The 24,742-nt window shown below is 54.5% G+C and overlaps 1 protein-coding gene across 4 annotated transcripts in view; it reads left to right on the top strand.

Moving 5' to 3' along the window:
- The first annotated feature begins 285 nt into the window (after window positions 1-285).
- The window catches only part of EPHB2 (EPH receptor B2), a 171,569-nt gene continuing 147,112 nt past the window's right edge, over window positions 286-24,742 (top strand). For 2 of the 4 annotated variants that reach the window (XM_037135953.2, XM_037135949.2), the window contains exon 1: window positions 286-494. In XM_037135953.2, coding sequence (XP_036991848.1) covers window positions 434-494 — 61 coding nt within the window. In that variant the 5' untranslated portion in view covers window positions 286-433. Of the gene's footprint in view, window positions 495-17,314; window positions 17,401-24,742 lie in introns of those variants that run through there. The other 2 variants (XM_037135951.2, XM_037135952.2) reach the window with 2 other exon arrangements.

Below are 24,742 nucleotides of genomic sequence, written 5' to 3'. Positions count from 1 at the left end.
TATCTGGAGGAGCCACAGCGCCGGGAGAGACCACTGCTGCGCGGGGGGAGCCCGTTGTCTACGTCGCACGAGAACGAAAGGTTTCCGCGCTTCGGCGCCCGCGCTGCCCGCTGGTGACCCGGCGGAGGGGGGTACCCGGGGGTTGGAGGGCCTGCGTGACAGGCTGGGGTCCAGGGCGAGCGTGGGGAGACGGCGGGCCGGCCGGGCTCCCCCCGCGCCCGCGGCTCAGGTGGGCTGTGCCCAGCGCTGGCGGAGCCCGGGTCCCCGTTCTGCCCGGGCTGGATGGCTCATTCTGCTGGCTGCGCGGTGGCGGCGGCTGTGTGTGCGCCGCGCCTCGCCGCTCCCCCCGGCCCCCCGAGCCCGGGGCGCGCGCTCTCGCCCGGGCCGCCCGGGCCCCGCGGAGCCGCGGCCCGAGGCCCCGGGAAGCGCAGCGATGGCCCTGCGGAGGCTGGGGGCCGCGCTGCTGCTGCTGCCGCTGCTCGCCGCCGTGGAAGGTGAGCGGGCGGGCGGGCGGGCGATGGGGGTGGGGAGCGGCCGGGCACCGGCGGCCGCGGGCGCCCATCTCCACCCCGCGGCCCGCAAAGTTTGCCCCGGGGCTCACACGGGGCGCAGGTGGCCGCGAGGAGGTGTGTCCGGCCGCGCCTGGAGGTGCGGGCCCCGCGGGCGCCCGGGGAGCGGCGGGCTCTGATTGACTGTGCCAGGAGGAGGCGAAGGGACCATCTTGCCGAGGCTTTGTAGCCAGCCGGGCAAGCGCCGCCCAGGGCCGGGGGCTGCCCACGCACGCTCGCCGCCCCTGGCCCGGGCACCCCCTTCGCGCTGGCCTGGCCTTGTTCGGCACGGGGTTGAGGGGCGCCGGCCGGGGGACCCGACGCGCGGTCGAGGCTGGAAAGTTTGGCAGGGAGCAGTAGGAGGGAGGCACCGCGGCTGGCCCGGGTGGGGGCTCCGGGTCCGCGCCCCCGGGATGGGGTCGGCGCCCCGAAGAGCTGGGACTGACAGTGGAAGTGAGCGCGCCAGCCCCTCGCGTCCGTGCCTGCCCATCGCCCACGGCGTACAATGGGGTCCCCTCCCCGAAAGGACTACGGGGGGATGGGTTCGTGGGCATCTCTCCGCTGCGCGGGGTCTCCGAGCACCCCTGCCGGCCACCGCCCCGCTGGCGGCAAAGCTCAGCGTGGCTGCTGGAGCCCCGGGAACTTTCCAGCTGCCGTCAGGGCCGGACCAGATGCTCTTGCCATGTGTTGGCCTTGGCCAGGGTCGCTGGGCCGTCTCCCCGTGGTACCACTGATCCCCAAAGGGACAGGCGGGCTTCCAGGTTTCCTGAGCCAGCTTCCTCTGGAGGGAAAGTTAGTGGGGTCTGGGTGTGCCCACTAGAAATGGCCGAGCTCGTAGGGCAAGGAATGAATATGAATAATGGTTCTCATGTGTACAGCACTTTACAGTTTTCAAACCACTTTACAGTCTATGAAGTATTTTACACTCTGTGTGGTTTACAACATGCTGCACAGTTGACGAGGTACTTTAGATCCACAAAGTACTTTCCCACCCACCGTGTTCCTGGATTTCCCAAAATAAGTCTTCCCCAGAAGCCAGGTGAGTAGGATTCTTGCTCCCTTTTAATAAATGGGGAAACCAAGGCTAAGAAGTCACTGGGTGATAAAAACAGAGCCCAGGTCTGAGGTCTCTGAAGCCTGGGCTCTCCTCATTGTGCTGGGTCTTCTTGTTCCTAAGCTGCTTCCAGGATTCTGCCACCTCGGGCGGAAGGGTGAAACATGCACACTCACCACCCTCCACTCTGGGGTAGTGCGAAGCTCCCTTCCCCTCTTGCAAGTCAGAAATGAACATAAAGAAGCCCAGAACAGATCCAACCAGGCCTGCGGGCTGCACCCTCTGGGAACAGCACAGTGGGGATCGTGCTGTGCTGGGACTTCAGTTTCTCTCCCAGCAATGAGTGCTTTAGGGACTATAGTTCAGGGGTGGAAGGGGTGACCCTGGATGGCAGCCACAGTTTCTGGCACCCAAGTTCCTGGCTCCTGGAGGTTTTGGGGCTGCCTGCGGTTTCCCAGCGCTGGGCCGCTGGGGCTCTGAGGGAGCCACTAGGCCATGGGTGTGGAGGGCAGCCCCAGGCCTGGCTGCGGGTGGGAGCTCCTTGGAATATGGTTGAGGTACCACTTATTAACTCTGGCTTTGGGGAAGTGACTCATGTGTTGGCCACCGTACATTGGGATGTTTACAGTATTATGGGGAGCTTGGCATAAATATTGCGTTGTAAGTTGCAGTCAGCGGTGCTGGAGGGGAATAAAATTGGGGCGTGTTTTTAATTACCGTGGGCAAGAAGGAAGGGCCGTGTCTGTCCGGCCTTGGCTGTGGTAGGAGCGCTGGTCTCTGGTAGGCTGTGCCAGGCTGGACCCTGAGCCCTGAACGGCTTCTGACATAACAAGAGGGTTGGGTGCTCAGGCTGCCACTTGGGGACAGCGTGGGAGGAGGACACCCCAAACTTCATCTCAGACTCCCCCAGACACTAAGGAGTCTAGTGCATTAGGGGTTAACAGGGAGCTGACCAAGTGGACACAGAGATGGTATGCACCCTGCTTCCCCTCTCTGAGCCTCAGCTTCCTCATCTGTCCAACGAGGGTGCTCACGATCCCCGTCCTGCCTTTCCCACTGGGGTGCCTGTGAGGTTCAGACAGGACAGTGAGTGGGAGAAGTCTGCCCTGAAGAACCGTGTGAGGCTGCAGGGGGTGGAGGATGGGGACGGACAGTGCTGCTTGTGGCACATCCTCAAAGACACCAGGGTCCTCCTGGGAGCAGCACAGTCCGTGGAGCAGGACTGAAACTCCGGGTGGGGGGAGGGCAGCCCCTGGGGTTCCCGGCACCCAGAGGCTTGCAACCTCCTCTCCTCTGCCCTTCTCCCTCCTCGTGTCCTGTAGTAACAAGGCTGTCCCAAGCACCAAGGTCCTAGGAAATCCCCAGCCTTTGGAATGTGAGAGGAGAGAGCGTGCGTGGCCCGGTGGGGTCCGGGGGGAGGACTCCTGGGTCAGGATGGTGAGCTTAGTGTCTCCCCCAAACCATGAGACCCCCATGGGAAGCATGAGTCTGCAGCGTCTAAAGGGAGGGCTTAGAGCCGGGTGGCAGTGCCCTGGGGACACATCCAACTAGAGAGGAGGCCAGTGACAAACCAGCCACTAGATGGAATCCAAAGGTTGAAGTTGAGAGAAAATCGGGTTTCCTCTGCACATTTGTTCATTTGATCTCCAAATATTTCTGGAGCTTCCTCTCTGGCTGGTGGGGCGCTGAACCCTGGGGCGGGCAGGGAGGTAGGGGCAAAGCAGATAGAGAAAGCAGTTGGCAAGACATGCTGTGATAAGCGTGTCCCGGAGTGCCACCAGGAGGAAGTTGGGAACCACCTGGGGCTGCAGAGGCGGTTTGGGAGGGAAGAGCGTTGTTTGTCATCCGTGGCTTTCCCTTCGCTGACGTTCCTGCTGCCCATTCTTCCTGCAGTGAAACTGTCTCCGCCACCTGTCACCCTAACGCACGGTGTTCTCCTAGTTAAGGAAGTTGACTTTGGGGCTTGGAGGAGGAGGAGAATTCTGCCTAGAAAAAAAAACCCCAATGTGTGTAAAGACGTGGAGGCACAGTAGTCGGATACTTACGTGGGTGTATCTGACAGGTGTGGGGGAGGCCGCAGCGGGTCGTGAGGTTGGGAGTGGAGGGCAGGGCAGGTCCTGAGGGCTGGGATGGAAGGCTACGGAGCTTGGACTTGATGCTGAGGGTCGTGGGGAGCCTGTGAAGCCTCTGGAGTCACTGAGGGTCCTGGCCACGTTGGTGTTTGAAGAGCTCACTGACCCTCAGCGTGTGGGGGGCGTTCAGAGGAGCCAGACCCGCTCCAGCATTCTCCAGGAAAGGGTTGCTCGTCCTCCCGACTAGACTGGGGGCCCCCTGAGGAACCTCCGCTGCTCGTTTTCGTGTGTCCACAGCCTGGTGAAAAGAGCTCAGTTCAAATGCCCCTCCCCAGAGGCCTTCCCTTGAGACCTTCCCCGAAACATACCCAGTTCTGCCACTTTTTCTCCCACCGGCTTTGTTTTGCTTCCTAACACCCATCACGACCTGAAACAGACCCGCGGTTTGCTCGTCTCCTCGCTTTGCGTCTGTCTCGCCCATAGACAGCACGCTCCAGGAGGGAAGAGGGTTGTACCTGCCGTGTTGGTTATGGCGTTCCCGGTACCCAGAACCACACCCAGCCGCGTCGGTGCCCAGTAGCTGAGTGATGCGGGCAGCTGAGGAACGGCAACTGCACGGACGTTGAGGGAACGAGTGAGGCCTGTATTACCTCGCGTTGTGCAGTATCAGGAGAATGAACCAGCCGGAGATGGGGATGAAGGAAGTGTTCCTGGAGGGAGAAGCCGAGGGGATGGTTTGCAGGAACGCGTTCGGAATAATGCGTAGACCGGCTTAGCCAGGGTTAAGGATGCAAGTGGACCAGCAGCAGCTATGTGCTGAGCAAGTCCCTCCCTTAGGGGGGCTGAGGGAGCCTGCCTGCCCTGCCACCCCCTCTGCCCCCATCCCAGCCCTCCGCTGGGCCCACCTTTATCTAAGACCCAGTGACCTTCAGTGGGATTAATTTGGAACTGGCTTTCCTTTCATGTTTGTTTCTTCTGCTTTTCATTTTAAAAGAGGCTGCTTTCATATATTCATCTTAACCACGAAATCAGGGCTTAGATTTAAAACCCAAGTGCTGTAGAATTTAAAAGCAAGTCGACTTGTTCCTTCATTCCTCCACCCAGCCATATATTTTCAAAGAGCCACTGGGCACCTATATGTCAGGTGCCGGCTGGGAGAAGGGGTTCCGGCTCTGGTGGGGAACAGGCCCAGCTGACTTCACAGATAGTGTTGGGTAGGAAAGGCACAGCCATCGGGGGCAATCAGACCTGGGTTGGAATCCCAGCCCTGATCGCTGCGTGCCCTGGACAAGGAGCTCGGAGTCCCTGCACCTCCATTTCTTCAGGGGCTCCTGTGGATACCACATAGTGAGGGTGTACATTAGAGGCTGTCCTTGGCCCCTTGAGGTCCCCTCCCTCGGAGCACCCCTGGGTGTGGTCGGTGATGGCCGTGTTCTAATTTGGCCTCCTCTTTGGCCTTTGCGTTGTCCAGGCAACAAATCAGCCCCCCGTGTCTGCCCCAGGCTGTCCCTGGAGGTTGTCCTTCCTGGCACATTTGGTCCCCCTTCAAGGTTTTGCATCAGCCTCGGTGGAGGCAGCTGTGCTGAGCACCCCCGCCTGCCAGAGCTCACCTATTAGTTTAGGTTGAAGGTCGGATCCCTGCGCCCAGAGAGGCCCCCGCAGGAAGGGGCAGTGGAGCTGGCTGGTGACGGGAGGCCTGGGCTGGGCAAGGCAGGGGAGCTGTGCTTCCTCGGAGAGGGGAGGGGGGCGATCAGGGTGGCCTGGTGGCAGAGCTGGGCCTGGCCCACACCTCCGACCACAGCTCTGTCCCATCTCATGGCCTGGCCTGTTTGCCTGACCTAGCTGGAGAGTTGGTAGGTCAGTAATGAGGCCAGGGTTGGGGAAGCTGGGGGCTGGGGGTCTGTATTTGACACACTCCCCAGGTTTTTCCATCGGGCAAGCAGATTTGGCCCCCGGGGGACCCACGAGAGAACACTGGACTCCTAGGGAAGAGAATGAGAAGCGTCAGCCGGAAACTGGAAAAGACTGAAATGGACTCTGTCAGTTAGTGCCCACTGGCCTGGGCTGCCTGCCGGCTGGTGTGCACAGAGAGTCTGGGCTGGGGGAGGGCAGGGCGGGAAGAATGTTTGCACAGCTCTCGGGGTGGGGCGGCCGTTGACGGTGACAGCACCTGGCAGCTTCCTGATTGGGATCGGCTCAGCCTGATAAGCTGTCTGGAAAGCGTTTTAGGGCCTTTTAAAGCGGGTGCCTTCCGAAAGGTGGAAGAGGGGCAACCTGCCTTCCTGGCGCCCCTGTGTCACCTGGGGGCTTACCTGGGTCACCTTCCCCTGGGCCTTGCTAGGTGAGCTTCTAGGAGCCATCTGTTGCCCTGCTGCAGCCCCGTGTGAGTGCAGGTGTCCCAGGGAGACCTTGCTTGCTCTGCGGCCTTGAACAGGCCATGTGCTCTCTTAGCCTCAGTTTCCTCAACTGTAAACTGGCCTGTCAGAGGCTCAAGGCAAGGGTTAAATGGGATCCCGATACAGCAACTAACAGAATGTGGCCATACCCAGGATTCATTCATTGTCATCAGTGTGAAATGCCAGCACTCTCAGTCCTTGGTCCTTTCTCTGAAATCCCACAGCCCTGGCCACTGTCACTCTTTCAATAAGCAGCATAGCCCGGGGGTGGTAAAGAAGGGTGTTTGGAGTCAGACCATCCTTTACTGTGTGTCCTCTGGCCAATTTCTTAACCTCTCTGAGCCTTGGCTCATAAGGCTCAATAATGGTTCCTTGCTCTTAAGGTGGTTGTGCAGAATGAATGTGTTCATCCACTAAAGACTAAGTTGAGTGTGTGCTTCAAGTGTGGTGGGAGCGCAGTGAATATTAACCATTTCTGGTATGGCTTGATACCAGCAGGAAACTGGATTCAGAGTAGGGCAACGCAGGCGCCACTCCACTGGGGGACTCTGTCATCAGCTCTCCCCCACCTCCTCTTCTCTCAGCTGCAGGAAAACCAAAGACAGAGTTGAGCTCTGAGTCTGACTCACGGGTGGTGGAAAGGCCCCTTTGGCCGCCTCTCTGGGCTTCATCTAGGTTTTTGTCAAAGACCCCATCCTTTCCCCTTCCCCCTTCCCCCTTCCCCCTTCCCCCTTCCCCCAACGCACCCTCCCTAACCCTCGGATCCTCTGCAGCTGTGCCCTTCTTCCTGGCCGAGTGCCTGCCCGTGCCAGCTTCCATGCCACAGTGACCATACCAGCCATCAGTTCCCGTGCCAGACACTCTGCTAAGGACCTTGTGATCTCATGCAATTTGCCCCGACAGCCCCAGCAGGCGGTTTTATTATCACGTCCACTTTACGGATTGGGAAACCAAAGCTCAGAGATGGGAGTGGCCCAAGGACACATAACCAGGGAGGGGGAGGGAGGCATTTGAACCCCCGTCTTTCATTGCCATTCAGGCAGCTTCTGGAACCTGCCTCTGGGCTCCGAGGAAGGGCTTGGCTCTGGCGAGGGTCTCCAAGGCAGCCGTCCAGCCTCTGCCGTCAGCATACTGAGATAATGCAAGTGCTGGAGGGTTCTGGAACTCACAAACCTGCCATAAAAATGCAATCTCTGTCATAATGGCCAGAATAATGTTGTTCTAACTTAGACAAATCGGGTGTTAACTCATTTCATTGTAAGGGGCACCTCCGCAGAGAACTGAGTCTGTGGAAAAGTCAGTCACAGGGCTCTCCATAGCTTCTCCTTCCAAATCCATTAGCTCATCAGTAAGTGGGCAGGAGCCATAGGGCCCATTTTAGAGATGGGGAAACTGAGGCCTCGAGGTGGGTAACATGATTCACCCAAGGGCATGGCCAGACCTGGCCTGAAGCCCAAGGCCAGTCTCAATGGCTCAGAGATCACCAATCCAGGTTGAATTCTTAGCCACCATTTAAAAATCAAGAGCTTTCTCAGAGAAATTCTGTTTCTGGCTTCTCTGAAAAGTCAGACAATCTGGCTTCCCTGGGCCCACATTCCCACATGGCCACAGTTGGCTGGAGCTGAATGGTGGCTGGCTCTTCCGACAGAACTTGTGAGTGCTGGGGGGAGTTCGTTCACCAGCAATCGAGCTGCACGTTTGTGTTACTTGTCTGGCCCTGGTAGGGTTCAAGTTTGCCCTCTAGATCTGCTGTGTCTCTGTGGGATCTGGAGTAAGTCTCCCTGTGCCTCAGCTGCCGTTTCTCCGAAATGAGGGGGTGGGACTCAGTAGTTCTGGATGCCTCTTCCAGCTCTGGCATTCAGTGCCCCGCGCCTGGCTTCATGCAGGGAGGGGAGAGCTATAAAAAGCACGGGGTTCTGTCCCTGGGAAGTGTATTGGTTATCTATTGCTGCGTAATAGGCCGACCCAAAATGTATTAGCTTAGAACCTCAGTGACTCAGTGGGTTGCCTGGGTTCATTATTCTGCTGCTCCAAGGTGTTAGCTGGAGTCACTCGTGAGACTGCCCTCAGCTAGGCTTGCTGGGAGGCCCGTCATGGTCTCCCACGTGACGCTGAGGCCCTGGTGGGCACGGCCGAAAGGCTGATCCCCGCCCCTCTCCTTCCTTTACCTGTCGGGAGTCTAGACTGAATTGTCTTCCCTGGCCGTTGTCTCCCGAGAGGGGGAAGCGGAAACCGCGTGAGTTCTTGAGGTCTAGACTGTAATGCCACAGAACGTCGCCCCTGCAGTGACAGCGTGTCACAGAGCCGTCTCAGATTCAGCCTGGGCTTCTTCGCCAGGCTCAGGGAGAGGGGGAATACACTGGGCTTGATGTTCTCTTTCAGTCATCGGAGGAGAAGCCTTCCCTCCTGCCCAGTGGTTTAACACACAGAATCTGACTGCGGATTGCCCAGTTTCCAGGTTGTGCCCAGAGCGCCCCGCCCCCACCTGACCCCTCACCACGTGCTCTGGGCCCGCCTAGAGTCCAAACTCTGACTTAGCCCCTCCCCTGTTTAGTGGGAGAAGTGGCTTTGTGGTGCGAGGCTTTCTGCCCCAGGGAGTTGATGGTCTCACGTGGTGGGGGTAACAGGAAGCCAGAAACCTCATTCCCTACCTTCTGTTCCCTCCCACTGCACCCCAGCATTGGCTTCCCATGTCACCTGCCTCCTCCAGCAGAGCAGGGACCCTCCCTCTCACCTGATCCGGTGCCTGGCACAAGGCCTGGCTCATGAAAGGCACTACATAGATGTTTGCGCAATAAAGGAAGCTACAAATTATTTAAAACTGTAGCCCGGACCATAGATATTCAGGACCTGGCATGAGGCTCCAGGCCAGAGGAGGAGGCCCTGGGCTGGCAGGATTGAATTTGGAGGAAGAAGGAGGTCCCCTCACCACTCTGGGCCTCAGTTTTCTCGTCAGTACATTGGGGTCATGATTTCAGCCACTGCAGAAGGCTGTGCCAAGAAGCACCTGTGTTCCTCACTCAGTTACAAAGAGCCTGGGAAGGTGGGCCTGGGGGTCGTCTCTCCCGCCTTGGCCGGTGGCCACCACAGGAGGAGGAGGAGCAAAACAATGGAGGGAATCTAAAAGCCTAAAAGCATTGGCCAGTTGCCGTTTTATCTAATTTCAGGCCACGGGTTGGTTCAGAGTGCGTGGAAATTTATGCAAATGGTGAAGGGGGCAGGTGGAAGGTCACCTTCAAAGACATGGTGGGGACTAGGGGCAACACGTGGTCACATTTTATGTGTTAAACCAGTGAGCAAGAAATGGGGCTTCTCTTTGCCAGCCCCAATACAGATAAGAAATCAGCAGAGTCCCTGCTGGAGATCCCAGACTCCCAAGCGGGCCTGGACTGTGGACGTGGGAAGGAGCACAGTATTAGACAGCCGTGTCCCCCACCGAGAGCACGTGTCCTGTCTGAAGAAGCAGGTGCTACCCGCTCCCGATCATATCTGGGTTCGGTTTTGCCAGATCCTCTGATTTGCAAAGTTCTGATATTTATGGAAAAGCTGGTTTTTACATTTTTATTCAACTTATTCTAAAATACAATCTGGCCACACCAAACCCTGGTTGCCAGCTGGATTTGGCTCACGGGCTAGCAGCCTGCATGCTCTAGCGGAGGTGTTTGGGGGAGACAGGTAGCGAAGGGGCAGCCATCTCCGTTTTTCAGGTGGAGAAGTTGCTGTTCAGGGAGCTGAAGTGACTTACCCAAGGTCACACAGCTGGTAGGCAGGGAAGGTGTTAGAAGTGCCTTCCAGCCTTGAAGTGGAGAGTCTCTTTTTCTGTAACTTCGCTCCACACTTTCTGTTTCCCACCTTCCAGAACAATCCAGGAACAGAAGCTCCTTCTTGCAAGCATCTGTCCCATCTGCAGGCAGATAGCCTGCCTCCCTCAAGTGTCTGCTGTGAGGGCAGAGTTGGAGAAATGGGAAGTACAGGGTCCTGGCGTCAAACCACGCCGGAGTGCACCTCTGGCGCTGACGATCACACACAGCATGACCTTGGCCCTTTCAGCCTACCGCTTTGAGCCTCCATTTCTTCTGTAAAATGGGGTTAGGAAAGGCTTCTGGAAAGAGGCAACTTCTCAGGTGAATGTTAACGAATAGCCAGACGAAGAAGCCGCTAGGTCTGCATTCCAGGCAACGGGACAGCATCTGCAAAGACCCAAATGAGAGGCCCGGGAGGGTACAGCGTGTTTGGGGAGCTGGGAAGAGCCCTGTGTGGCTGAGAACAAGGCGTGCCAAGCACTGGGGCGGGGTGCAAGCTGCCTGGCCCCAGCAGGGAGAGAGCGTGGGGTCAACATTCCCATTATGGCGACGACATATGTCCACAGCACCAACTTGTCACTTGGCCTGAGTCCATGGGAAGCCGGAAGGACAAAAAGCATCTGAAACGTGTAAGTGGGGAGAAAGCGGCTTAGTGCACAGTGGGATGCGTCCCGCCTGAATGGGGCTTCTCCGCCTCTCACGGGGAGGCAAAGCCTGGGAACAGCCTCAGCCAGAGCCCGTGGGGCCTTTCTGGAACCCACGAAAGCCTGTGGCCTAGGGAGTCTGTTCAAGTCAGGGCTCCAGCCTGTATGTCCTCTTGCCTGTCCCCATCAGTGTCAGCTGTCACTCCCCACGGCCCCAGATGGCAGCTCCTGCAGCTCTTGGGAGAATAGTCCAAAGGGCTCCTGAGCTGCCAAGGCGGCCCTGATGCTGGGTGTCCCCGAGTGAGTCCAGAAGCCCAGCCATGCCGCAAAGCTCAGGACTCCCTTCTGACCGGTCACTTCTGGAGGTGAAAGATTCCAGAGTCCTCTTGACCTGGGTCCTGGGACATAGAAAAGGCAGGCAACCCTGGGGGAAGATCCTGGACTTTGGAGATGGGCAAACTCTTAAAATCCCTACTTTTCCACTGGCCAGCTGCACCAACATGGGTAGGTCATTTCACCCTCCTCAGCCCTGGTTCCTTGTCTGCAAAATGAGGACTACGACACCTGATTTGTTGTTTGGGGGATTAAAAGAGATAATGTATGCAAAGCAGGTGTTTACCGAACCTTTCCTATCCTGTTTCTTAGCTTTTCTGTGAGAATTGTAATAGCAGTAGTAACAGTAGCAGCAACCAGCGCTTATTGAGGGCTTGCTGGAGACCAGGAACTCCGTGTAGGGGTTATTACCTGCTTCCTCTAGATTAAAAAATTAAGGCTTAGAGAAGTGAAATAATTTGCTCGCAATCGTGCGGTCAGTAATGGCGGAGCTGGACCCAAACTCAGGCAGCCTGACTTCAAGATAGATCTACAAAGAGTTGATGTCTTTTCTTCTTGTTCTTTTAAAGAAATATTTCAAACACACAGAAAGTTGCAAGCACAATAAGATAAATACCCACATATCCTTCACCCAGATTCAACGATTAGGAACATTTTTGCCACATTTGTTCTCTCTCTGTATGGTGTGTGCGTACGTATATACATATATTTTTCTAGACCGTTTGAACATAGGTTATAGACATGGACAAAGAATTAATGTTTCCTGAAATCCACATATGTCTGAGGCCCACTTTCCTGAGCAGTATTTCACATCCTTCTGCCTGGCAACACAGTAGGACTAGAACACTGGCAGCCATTAGGAAGAATAGTAGGCAGTACCCACAGCCCACCAGGCACTGCCTCGTCACCTCATTCAATCTTCGCTGTGGCTGAGGAGGCGACCTTTAATGGTGTCTTCATTTTCAGAAGAGGAAAGAAAGACTGAGAGGTTAACTTGAAGCAAAAATGTGAGCTTGGGGCTTCCACATGCATCTGCTTGACAGCGAAGCTCTCCTCCAAAACCTGGGGGACCCACTTCTCTCCCCTCCAGGTTTCCCTGTAGTGGAGGCACTAGGGCGGCAGACGGTACCTGCACCCCCAGCTGCAGTTGGACACGGCCCTTTCTCTCTGTAAATCAGGGCAGTTATAGAGGCCAGTGGACTCCTAAAAACTGGGAACTGGCCCAGGGTCCTCAGTTAACCGAGTGGTCATTGGATGTCTAGGATCCACTACGCCATTTCCTGTTGACCCTTTGCCTGCGTGCCCTCTGCTCCTTACTTTCTCTTTATGGCTGGTTCCTGCTGCTACTTACTAAGGAGATTGAGCATCTCCTCCGGTTTGAATCCTGCCCTGGCCTCTGTCTCTGGTCCTACCCCTTAGGTGTACGGTGTTGAACCTTCTGTCCTTGGTGGCCTCAATATTCTTGGTGGCACCTAGTATTTATTTGTTTTCTATTTCCCAGGTTAGACCCTGCTGTGCACTGTGTCAACATGTCTGGTTTCCCCGCAACCGTACTGCGTGATGCTGTTAGATAGGTGGGTGGCAGCTGAGTACTTGGATGGTTTGAGAGATTGCTGGTTGGACTGATGAGTGGGTGGGTGGATAGGTGGATGGATAGATGGGTAGATGCATAGAACGGCTTTGTGGAGACTGCATGGATTGCGTGGCTGGCTGGGTGGGTGGGTGGATGGATGACTGATGGCAAGATGGTTGCATGTTTTAGACAGTTGGGTGGATAAATGGATGGAAGAATGAACAAACACCGAAAATCAGAACACATTTCTCTCCCTCAGATTCCCTTCACTACCCGAACTGTGGTTATTTCCTTATTCTCCAGTTTCTGGACTTAAAAAAGGGTTAGCAAGCAGCACACTCCCCAGGTTTGGAGAAACTTTCTGAGCCACTGACAGTGGATTTGCCAGAGATTCTGCACGGGGGCGTCATGGAGAAGTTGGCCCCCGAAGTGAATTTCTGTAAAGTAAATCCTATTTTCCATTGACTTGGCTTACACTTGGGGAGAAGCGCTCCTGCTGTCAGGGGCTGGTGCTCTTGGAGGCGGGTGACAGGTGGGGGAAGAGCTGAAACTCCCCCGGGGCATCAGCTGCCCTGAGCCTCCACTCACTCAACCTTGAGAGCGGGCTGGTGCTGGCCAAACATGGGAGCTTGGAGCCAAGGGAAACAGATTTGGCATCTGGTCCCAGAAGCCTCAGCTGCCAGTGGGCTGCTATGCTGCGAGGCTTCCCGGATAGCACGCTCAGTCTCCTCCAGACGTATCTGTTTCCATTCATTTGCCCATACATCCTTCCTTCCTTCCCATGATCCCACTCTCCTCCTCCGTCCATCCATCCAACCACCCAATCATAATTTATGAGAGCATCCAGGATGCTGCAGGACACAGAGAGGAATCCAACAGAACTGACATTCTGATGCGACAACATTATATACCAGCGGAGGGACAGGCAAGTTCTCTCCCCTCTGCCTCCTCCTCCAGCTCTTGGTTCTCTTCTCCTTTTCTTTCTCTTCTTCCTTTTCTGTCACCAACATCATCCACATCGTCATAGCAGCCCTGCACCACGGAGTCCTGTGAAGTGCTAGGCACTGTGCTGGCTGCTTTTCTACCGTGTCCTCATTTATTCCCTCATTTATTCCCCTCAACAACCCTGCGTAATAGTTAGTAACACTTGTTTGGTAGATTTTTTAAAACAGCAGGCTCAGAAATGTTTGGCGACATGATGAATACACACTTATGTATAGTATAGAATCTGCTGAGTGCAAAGGGCTGGTGGGGAAGGTGTATTGGCCGGGAGGGTCTTTGTTGTACAGTGGATGGAATGAAGGGCCTTCTTGGCAGAGGGGGCAGCCTGAGCCAGGGTGTGGACGCTCGGAAGGGGTAGGCTTGTAGGAGCCACAGGGAATGAAAGAGGGAAGTGGGAGAGGAGGCTGGCAGAGGAGGTCGGAGCCAGGAAAGAGAGGCTTGGAGTGGCAAAGTCCAGGGTCTGGGCTGGATTCTGGAAGTCGTCAGGAGCCACTGAAAGAAATCAAAAGCAAGGAAGGGTTTAGGAAGATGGCCATGGATGGGCATCGGGGGAGTAATGAGAAGAGATAGAGGCAGCTGGAGGCTGGGCGGGCTGCACGCCTGGCCTTGATTCAGCCAGACCCGGGGTACAAGCTGGTCCTACCCAGCTAGCTACTCTGGCCACAGGAGGGGCCAGGATGTAGCAAATATACTGGGAGGGTGGGTCAGAGTGGTGGGGACCATGGCACAGCGAGCATGTCAGGGGAGGGCAACTGCCTGGACCCCTTCTCCCCTGGCTGAAGGTCCCCAGCTCCCAGAGCTCCTTGGGATCCTGTCCCATCCCGCCCACTTCGCCCCTTGGTGCCAGGGAGAGGTTGGGGGCGCCCTGCTGGGGCTCGGCTCCCCCAAGCAGCACGGTGGAGCCACCCTTGAACACGAAAATACCAGCGCCGGACACGTAGAGAAACAGAGGCGGAGAGAGGGAAGGCCACGGCCCACGGTCACACAAAACCAGTTGCAGGCCTGGAACCTGGGGCTAGGTTCGTGACTACTAAAGCTTTTCCTTCGGGAGATAAAAGTCTTTAAAAGCCAGCGGCTCCCTTCTCTAGCTTTAGAGACTTGGGTGAAGAGTTTTAACTTCTGCCTCTAGCCCTTCTAGGAAGGAGGTAGTGGGATAAAACTAAACAAGGGGCATTTGAAAAAGGACTTAACCATTCTGAATTTCAGGTTGCCCTCCTGTAAAACAGGAATAATGATAAAAACGAAAACATCTAGTCACTGTTTTGCTCCCTGTAAGAATGGGTGCTTCATAAAGGTAGTTGTTTACAAGCGTCCAGCATGGTGCCTGGGATGTAGCAGGTGCTCGGTCATCAGCGAGTGAATGAATGAATGAGGCGTAGCCCTCACTGAAGAGCTTCTTACAACATGCCAGGCACTGCACAAAGCCCTTTACCTGTAAAATCCTGCTCAGTCATCAGAACGGCCCTGTGGAATAGACGGGATTCTCCCCGCTTTACAGATGAGGCAACCGAGGCTCAGAGAGGTGACCTGTGTGACTTGCCCGTGATCGAAGGGTCCTGGGCAGTGGAGCTGGGATTGAAAGCCTGCTCAGTGTGACCCTGTCGGCTGCCCTACTCTCTTCATCCCCCTTCCCTGCACCCTAGTTTTCCCTCTGGAAAGTTCCAGGGCTGGCCTCTGACCTCCTCAGGGTCCCGGCTGGCACACGGACTTCCCACGGCTGACAACTCTCCACTGACCTGCCAACTGTGACCAACCACGTTCCACAGGGAACAGGCCTGGGGGTTTCTGGGCACTCGCTTCCCTTCCTGGGGCTGGAACACCTGCATCTCCGTGGTCTCCCCGCCAGCTTCCCGAGGGGCCCCGAGTCGGCCTCCAGACGGATCTGCCTGGATGGCAGCACCCGGTGGCTATTGGGAGGGGCGTATTCTCCGCACCCTGGTGGCGTGGGTCCCAAGGTGCGAGGCTCCAGCTGCATGCGGCGGGCCGGGCTGCCGCTCCGTCTGGAGCACTGCGAGGGGAAACAAACACAGCTGTGTTTATTCCAGAAATCACACATCCTGATAATCTGCTCACTCGGGGTAATGCCTCCCAGTCAGGATCACAGGGGGAGCCACACTGAGTTCCCTGAATTTCTGCATGGATTTTCATTCTCTGCTACGACAAGTGTGCCGTGGAGCAGACCTTGGCCGGCGAATAGACCTCAGTCAGCGGGCCCCTGGACCTCTGGAAATGCTGAGCGCTCTGAGTGGTTGGTGATCCCTCTGGGCACGAGATGCTGGGAGGAGAGGAACTTCTGCCTTGAAATCTTCAAACTGGGAGATTTGAGCCTAACAGTCCCCAACCCTGGCCACACTGGGACCACAGGGACACACAATCCTGTATTAGGAGAACTTGACCTGGGATTGGATTTTGAATACAATCATGTTGTTTTTCTAAATCGTTTCCATGATTTCCTATTGCTTTCAGGATAAAGACCCACCCTTCCCTCGGCCCGAAAGTCCTGCTCGGTCTGGCTGCAGCGCATTCATGCTGCGGCTCCCCTCCATCGCCTGCTGGGCCCAGCAGCTCCAGCCACCCTGGCCTTTCAATCCCACACACTCCCTAGGCTTCCTCCTACCACAGGGACTTTGCACGGGCTGGCCCCTCCTCACTCACCCCCCAGTTAACTCACCCATTCTCCAATTTTTCAGGGATGTTTTCCCTGAGCTGCTGAGAGTGCCATAGGCCAGTCTTTTGTGGCATTTGTCAAAGACATAATTTGAAAATAATTAGTGTTTCCTTGATTGTTTCTCTCTCTCCTCCCTTGTGAATAGACTTCTCTTTCTCTTGTGAATAAACTTCATAAGAGCAGGGACCATGATTGAATTGCTCCATCACTAGGTTTCCTGGGCCTACCATAGTGCCCGGCCCATAGTAGGTGCTCAATATATATGTATCGGTTAGAAGGACAAATGAATGACTGAGTGAACGGCTCTTGGGATAAGCAAAAGGAAGATATGCTTCTGTTTGTTCTTTTTTGTGACAGTTGGCAGAGTGCTGTGACATCCGTCACTTCCCTTTAATTGAACAGACTAGTATTGAAGTCTGCAGGGGCTTGGCACTGGGCCAGGCCCCAGGGTGGGGGTGGGGGATCCGAAGTGAGTCAGGCGTCACAGGCCTTGCCTTTGGGAGTTCACACACACACTAGGCTGTGCACGCAGCCCCCAGGGCTTGCTCTTCTAGGCAGAACCGGTGAGGATTCTGACATTCTGACATTCAGGGGACGTGGTTTGGTAGGACCACATAGTGGCTAAGGGTGGACCGATGTACACTCCCACCCAGTGGACATCAAGTCTGCTGACCCTTCTACTTTTCTCCTGCACTCAGATGGGTGGTGCAGGGGGGCAGTCCCTGGCCTCTGGGGGTCTGCATCCCTGTGCCTCGATGCAGACCAAGCCTGCATCTTGGCCTGCAAGACTCTTACCGATGCGACTGTGGACAAACTAGTGGGCAGTGTGGACCGTCCTGCGCCCTGGAGCTTTCCTTCTAGTGGCAGGACTGAAGACACTGTCTAGTGCACTGGTTAGGTGGTAGTAGTGCCAAGAAGCAAACTAGAACAGAGAAAGGGGGGCCGGGGGGCCAGCTGGAGGTGCGAGGTCAGGACTGATCAGGACCGGCATTTCAGCAGAGGAGACCTTTGAGCAGAGCCCAGAACGAAGCAAGAGAGGGAGCCCTGAGAGAGAGTGTTCCAGGCAAAGGCAACAGACAGGGCAAAGGCCCTGCAGCCAGTGGGGCAGAACGTGAGGAGAGAGCAGGAAATGACCTCAGAGGGGAGGGGACCGTGGTCAGGACTTGATCTCTACCTTGAGCGAGATGGGAGTGGTGGAGGGTTTCCAGGAGGTGACAGGATCTGACTTGTGTTTAGAAAGTGCCACTCTGACTACTCTGGGGACACGGGTGAAGCAGGGGACAGGAAAGAACCCCTGCTGAGTCCAGGTGGGCGATGGTAGTAGTGGGACTGGGGTGGCAGTGAGGGGAGGGGGTGGGAGGGTGAGGGATGTGGGGGGGCACAGACCTGTTGATGGATGGCCCTGGCTTTGCTCCCTGATCTCCACTCGGTTGGAGGGGGAGGGAGGGGAACGCCCTGCATTTCTTCTGGCCCTTTACCCCTCCTCCCACCCCAGGAGTCTCTGTTAGGGTTTGTGATGTGAAAGCATCTATCTTTTTGTTTCTAACATAAATTAATAACTTATTAATAACCTGATCTGGTAGCTGTGCTGGCGATGCCAGTATGTGCCGGAGCATCCTGGGGGCCGGAGGGCGTAGGAGCAGGGAAGAGCCTGCTGTGGGTCCAGATCCCACCGGCTGGGACTCGCTGGGTGGCTTTGAACAAGGATTTTCTCCTCTGTGGGCCAGGGTTCATCTGTCTGCAGAACGAGAGGATGAGACTTCTGCCCTTGTCTGCACAACCTCATGGCCAGTGTCCTTGGACCTGCACCCATTAAGCACCAGGTGTATGGTGGGTTATTTAGACTAGTGTGGAAAGGACTGATCCTTTTTGTCAGTCTCAGTAGGAAGGCCTGGTTAAACAAAAGACAGAAGTGGGGTTCACAATGGTTCCGTAAAGCAGGGCTGGGGCCACAGTGGGGAGCAGCTGACCGAGGGACTCCGCACCCACACCGATGGGTTAGAGTCCTGGTGCCGGCTCTTCCTAGGTGGGGCCGTGGACAAGTTGCTTCACCTCTTAAAGTTCCGGTTTCCTCATTGGTAAAATGGGGATGATAATGGTCCCTGCCCTGTTAGGCTGTGACACATAGTAAGTGCTTACCAAACGGTCAGCATCGTGGTGTGGAAAGCAGGGCACAGAAGCCAGCCCGGGAACGCCTGTGTCCATCCAGCCTTTGCTCCCACCGCGCAGAGCTGGAATTTGCCTGATCCTTGGTTCAAGCCGGCCTAGGGCTCCCCCTTGGATCTCAAGCAGAGCCCAGCGGCCGTGGCCCCAGGAGACAGCGCCCTCTAGAGGAAAGGACTCTGCTTCCGCACCCGATAGATCATTTTCAGGTTGTGTGACCCCCAGACTGGGGACACAGCCTCTCTGAGCTCTAGGGGTGATTAGCTTCCTTCCCCATGGGTGCAGAGGGGATGATAAGAAGCCCTGCCCCTCAGGGTTGCTGTAGGGATGAAATAAGAACCCATTTGGAAAGGGCTCCGAGGGCGGGATTCAGTGAATCCTGGCTCCCTTCTGTCCAGATGTGTGGGCCAGCTGCTTCCCAGGGATGGGAGCTAAGTGCTGCCGGGGCCTGGGAAAGGTGAGGGGGGCGTGAATAGGGTGGTGGACAGATGACTGGAGGTGGGAGGCAGGGGGATTCGGGGCTGGGCTTGGAAGAAGAGGGGCAGAGGGCGGCTCTGGCCATTCTCTCTAATTTTTGAGACAACCTTTCCCCACGTTCATATAATTCAGATTATGTTTTTAAATGCTGTGTTGAAACAAAAATAGTCCATTTTTCATATGACCTCATTTCATTCAACACCCCCAACACACACACACACACACACACACACACACACAGGACTAGATTTTAAAGCTGTCTTTTGTGCTTCTGCTAGAGGGTTGTAGGGGGGGTGTTGGTGTTTGGGATTTTTTTTTAATTTTTATTTTTATTTTGCATAGCAGGTAAACATTTAGGGATTCCCCCTTTGCTTTCTGCCTTGCAATTGGAGGCCCTTTAGGGGCTTTTAGCAACAGCTGACCCTGCAGCTCCCTGCAGTCCGCAGGCATGTTCGCAGCACTATCCAGGGGTCCCCCCTGCGTTTCTGCAAGTGTGGGGGTGCTGGGTCACTATGGTTCACCCTGGAGGTAGGGCCACACCGCCTCGCCCTTTTTACCAGCAGCATCTGGCCCAGGACCTGGCACGTTACAGGTTCAAACTCAGTGTCGGTCACATACAGATGAAGAATGAGGCCCATCATAAAAGGAGGAAACTGAGGGTCACAGAGCTGAGATGATTTGCCCAAGTTTTTTTTTTTTTCTTGGATTCAAACTCAGGACTCTCCAAATTCTGTGTGGCTCACTCTCCTTTCTAGTTCGCCCCTTCAGATGGGAGAGCACGGCCGAAAGAGGACGAAGGACTTGTGCAAGGTTACGGTAATGAGTGATGTAGAATGACAAAAATTATTAGTACAGCGTGGATTTCACAAAGGAGGTTCACATTAACAGTAATTAGCATGCACTGCTGCCTTGCTCTAGTTATATTGCCTTGTTGAATCTTCCACTGTGAGGCAGGACTATTATCTTTGTTTTAGAAAATTAAAAAACCTGAATCTGAGAAGTTCGGGAATTTGTGCAAGGCCACACACAGTAAATGCCAGAGCTGGGGTTTGAAGCCGTGATCTTTTAACTCCAAAGCCCATGCTGCTTATAGCTCTTACGTCAGGCTGGCTGGAGTTGGTGGGGACAGAGCCAGGAGTTGAATCAGGACTCCGACGTTTGGTCTCCTGGCTTCCAAAAACAAAAGCACGGGCAAGAAGCTGCCCTCCTTGGAGCTCCTGAGTCTGGAAGGGCCCCCACTGGGACACCAGCTTGGGGTGCCGTGGAGGGCCGATGTCTGTTCCAGGCCCTCTGTGTGGGGGCTCTGGAGCCCCGCCTGTGGGCGGCTGGCCCTGCTGAGCTCTGCAGGATAAAGTGACCCTCCCCTCGTGACTCCTGTACAGGGTCCTTTCACCTGCACGGTCTCAAACGAGCCTTGAAACACCCTTGTGAGACCAGCAGAGCCGGGGTCTCCAGTCTTCAGAGAAGGAAACTGAAGCTTGGAGAGGTGTACTCCCCTAAAGAGTGCTGCAGAAATGGCGCTGTTCTCCCGCTGTGGCTGTGGTTCTTCCGAGTCATGAGAAGCTGACAAATGCTATGAACTCCCTGCCTCCCACAAAAAAGGAGACACGGGCACGTGGGCTTGTGTCTACAATTTCAGGGGACTCACAAATTAAGTGCTTGTGTTTCCCCACTCTGCGGTGCTGCTTCTGATGATACCAGCATCATTTTATTGAGCACCTACTTTGTGGCAGGTGGGGCGTTTGACGCTTTATGTACCTTATTTCATTTAGTCCTCATCGCAGTCCTGCAAGGTGGACAAAGGGAGGCTCACAGAGGCGAACACTCACCAAGCTTGCAGAGCAGGGGTTTGAACCAGCTCTGCCCGACTCTGCAGGTTGTGCTCTTTGGCCCCCGTCCTGGGGAGGATACACAGTGTGGCAGCACCCTCGGAGGTTGTCCTGGAGAACCAGGGGCTCTGAGCAAGTTCCGAGTGCATTGTTAGCTCCTGTCTTGGAAGAGGAGACCTGTGCTGACTTCCTCCCCCCAGGACCTGAGCAGGGAGAACACTGAGGACCAGCCTCGTCTGGCTCCCAGGAGCCCCCAGCATGGCGGCCCCTCTTCTACTTCCTAGGGGTCTGATATGAGGGCCTTGAAGAGAGCTCCTCTCTCCAAGGAATTTGCTTAGAAAGTTCGGTATGACTGGAAAATCTGCCATTTGAGCTGGTCTGTTTGGCTTAAATTATGGGAGGTTACCTTCCCTGAAATCGCCTTCCACCTGAGGATAGCCTCATAATTCTTGGAGGACACTCAGAGCTCTTTGGAAACAAGTCTGCTGCCGGGACTGGAGGGTTGACAGGCCCGGAGCGGGGCTTTGGTCTGGGGGCTTCAGTGGGATGTGCAGGCCGTAGCCTGGTTCCCATGAGCCCCAGGAGGAGGCCCCTCACAGCTCTAACACAAGGCCTGGAGCTAGCCTCTGCCTGTTTGTCCCTCGTTAGTAGCCTCGGGAGTCGTGTGGTGGTCAAGAGTGTGGGTTCTGCAGTCCGATAGACCTGAGTTCCAATCCTGCCTCGGCCACGTCTGTGCTCTGGCCTTAGGTAGGCCACCTTCCCTCTCTGAGTCTCAGTTCTCCATCAGTAAAATGACAAAAAGGCACCTAGCACCATGCCTGGCACAGAGGCAGTGCGCAGTAAAGATGACAACAGTTGGCCCTCGTTGTTGTTGCCGTAAGCGGGGGACGAAAGGGCGTGCATTGCCTAGCCTCTGCAAGTGCGTACAGACGGGTGTCTGCAGGAGGCCCGGCAGGGTTAGGCCTTTCTTTCCTCTTTGGCGTGACCGTATGTGGGGGGGTATCAGGTAAGGAGCGAGCAGGCAGGTCTAGGGGAAGGTTGGGGACAAGGAGGCCCCTCTTGCTTGGTTGGTGTGGGGAATGAGGCCTGGGAGCTGGGCCCAGGGGCACGAAAGCCTCCACCCTTCCTTTTTTTCTCTCCAATAATTCTGGAGGCTGGACAAAGAGTTCCTTGGGCCCCCTTGTCCCAGTCATGAGCAGGGGCTCCATTTAGCTGTCCCCCTCCCTACAAACCCTCCTTGGTCACCGTGCTGACCAGAGCGTGATTCCTCGGGTGGTGGTGGGAAGGGGCCTGTGAGCATCAATGGAGCCTGCAGGCCGCAGTCTGGTTCCCATAGGCCCCAGGAGGAGGCCCCTTTGCCGCTTCAGCACAAGGCCCTTTGAGGGTGGGGGCATCCCCTGCAGCCCGACACGATTGTGCCGCTGACGCTGTGGCAGGGTCACTTTGGATAAAGGCGCAGCCCAGACCCCGGGCCCAGCCGGGAGTGGGGCTTTCTTGTCAGAGAGGAGCTTTTCTTCCCAGTGCACTGTGGGGCGGCAGCAGGGGGTCACCCGGCCTCGGAGGATAATGGAACTTCACTGATGGAGACACAGAAATGAGCCTGTCCCCCCTCCGCCCCCCATCAGAGTTGGAAGAAGGGGGAGGCTGGGGGCTGCTGGTTGGCTCAGAAATGTCTGCTGCCACCTTGGCAATGGGCTCTGAGTGGAGTCTGAAGGGGAAGCACAACCAACAACTTGGGACTCCCCCGAGAGGCCTCTGGGTATCTGAACCCAACCATTGGGCTGCCTAGGAATCTTGGGCAGCCATCCAGGGCCTCAGTTTCCTAATCTGGCTGCTTTATGGATCTCGGGAGACTGTGCCCGGGCCAGAGCCAGCATGCCCCTTTCATCTGTGCCTCCCTTTCTCCCTGGCCACTGCAACTTCTCTCTGCCTGTCCAGCCTAACAAGTTGCCAGGCCTTACTTTCCTCTCCTGCACCATCTCAGCTCCTTGGGACCTCATGGAGCATCACCACCAAGTCCTCAAAACTGCAGTTCAGCCTGTGGTACTGCCCTGCTCGGACCTCAGGCTCCTCGCTGTCTAAAAAGTCAAAGTCAAACCCTTTCCTCTAGTTTATTAACCCAGCTGTCTGGTGGCCTGGCCCCTCCTGGCATCCTTGCCTGTCCTTGTCTTTATCATCCATAAGCTCTGGGTTTTATACATAGATGTCATCAACTCCTATTCCCCCAGACCTTTGTTCAGGCCTTAGCTGCTGCCTGGAATGATTGCCCTTCTCTCACTTCTCTGTCCAGTGAACTCCTAGGTATCCTCCAAGGCCCAATTCAAATGTTCCCTCAGTATTGGGTTGGTCAAAAAGTCTGTTTAGTTTATCCGTAAAATAAAAGACAGATTTTTTTCATTTTCACCAATAACTTTATTGATTTGAATATTTTGAGTATGTCAGCTATCTCCTGCATGGTATAGTCTCAATTAATTGATTGTTCTCAATTAATGTCTCGATTAGATTGCTATCAACTTCAGCTGGTCTATCCAACTGCGGAGCATTGCCTATCAAGAAATCTCCAGCATGAAATTTGCAAACCACTTTTGACACAGTCAGTCACAGTCCCTTCTCCCTATACTGCACAATCTTTTTTTGCATTTCAGGTGTGTTTTTACCTTTCTTGAAATAATAAAGCTTAATATGCAGAAAATCTTGTATATTTTCTTTCCTCTTCACTATTAAAACGGCTGCACAAAAATGCACCAATTCTGATAATTTTTTTTAATGCACACTGATATGACAACTGTGACAATACAATCTGACAAAATTGCTTTGGACAAAGTTAAAGACAACTAAGTGGTACTAGAACCATTTTACGGAAAAACCCGAACGAACTTTTTGCCCAACCCAGTGTGTCCTGCTCTGCACCCACCCCTCAGCCCTTCATGCACAACTCTGCGTAGATGCTAATTTCATCCACATTGGCCTCCTCCACTAGACTGGGATGTAGAAAGCTTCCCTTTTAAAAAATATATTTTATTGCTTATGCTATTACCCAATTTTTCCCCTTTGCCCTGCTCTACCTGGTACCCCCACTTCCTCCAGCAATCCCCCCTTCTCAGTTCATGTTCATGGGTTGTACCTGTAAGTTCTTTGGCTTCACATTTCCTATACTATTCTTAACATCCCCCGTCTGTTTTTTGCCTACTGATTATGTTACTTATTCCCCGTACCTTTTCCCCCCACTTCTCCTGCCCCTCCTAGCTGATAACCCTCCAAATGATCTCCCTATCTATTTTGTTTCTGTTCTGATTATTTGCTCAGTTTGGTTTTTCTTTTTTAGATTCAGTTGTTGATAGTTGTGAATTTGTTGCCATTTTAATGTTCTAGTCTTGATCTTCTTTTTCTTAAATAAGTCCTTTTAACATTTCACATAATGATGGCTTGGTGATGATGACCTCCTTTAGCTTTATCTCGTCTGGGAAGCACTTTATCTGCCCTTCCTTTCTAAATGATAGCTTTGCTGGATAGAGTAATCTAGGTTGTAGGTTCTTGCTTTTCATCACTTTGAACACTTCTTGCCAGTCCCTTCTTGCCTGCAAAGTTTCTTGTGAGAAATCAACTGACAGTCCGACGGGAACTCCTTTGTAGATAACTCTGCTTTTCTTTTGCTACTTTTAAGATTCTCTGTCTTTAACCTTTGGCATTTTAATTATGGTGTGTCTCAGTGTGGTTCTCTTTGGATCCAACTTCTTTGGGACTCTCAGTGCTTCCGGGACTTGTATGTCTATTTCCTTCACTAAATTAGGAAAGTTTTCATTCATTATTTTTTCAATAAGTTTTCAATTTCTTGCTCTTCCTCTTCTCCTTCTGGCATCCCTGTGATTCAGATGTTGGTATATTTGGAGATGTCCCAGATGTCCTTATATTATCCTTTTTTTTTTTTTAATTCTTTTTTGTTCTTTCTGTTCTGGTTGAAATGCTTATGTTCCAACTCATTGATCTGAATCTCAGCTTCATCCCCTCCACACTTGGTTCCCTGTAGATTTCTTTTTTTATTTCACTTGTGTAACCTTCATTTCTTCCTGAGTCTTTTTTGTGTTGTTGCTGTACTCACAGAGTTCTTTGAGCATCCTGATCACCAGTGTTTTGAACTCTGCATCTGATAGGTTGGCTATCTACATTTCACTTAACCCTT

Source organism: Artibeus jamaicensis, unplaced genomic scaffold (genome assembly GCF_021234435.1).
Source record: "Artibeus jamaicensis isolate MK-2021 breed Jamaican fruit bat unplaced genomic scaffold, CSHL_Jam_final scaffold_847, whole genome shotgun sequence".
Taxonomy (NCBI): Eukaryota; Metazoa; Chordata; class Mammalia; order Chiroptera; family Phyllostomidae; genus Artibeus; species Artibeus jamaicensis.
This window is presented reverse-complemented; position numbering and strand designations above follow the sequence as displayed.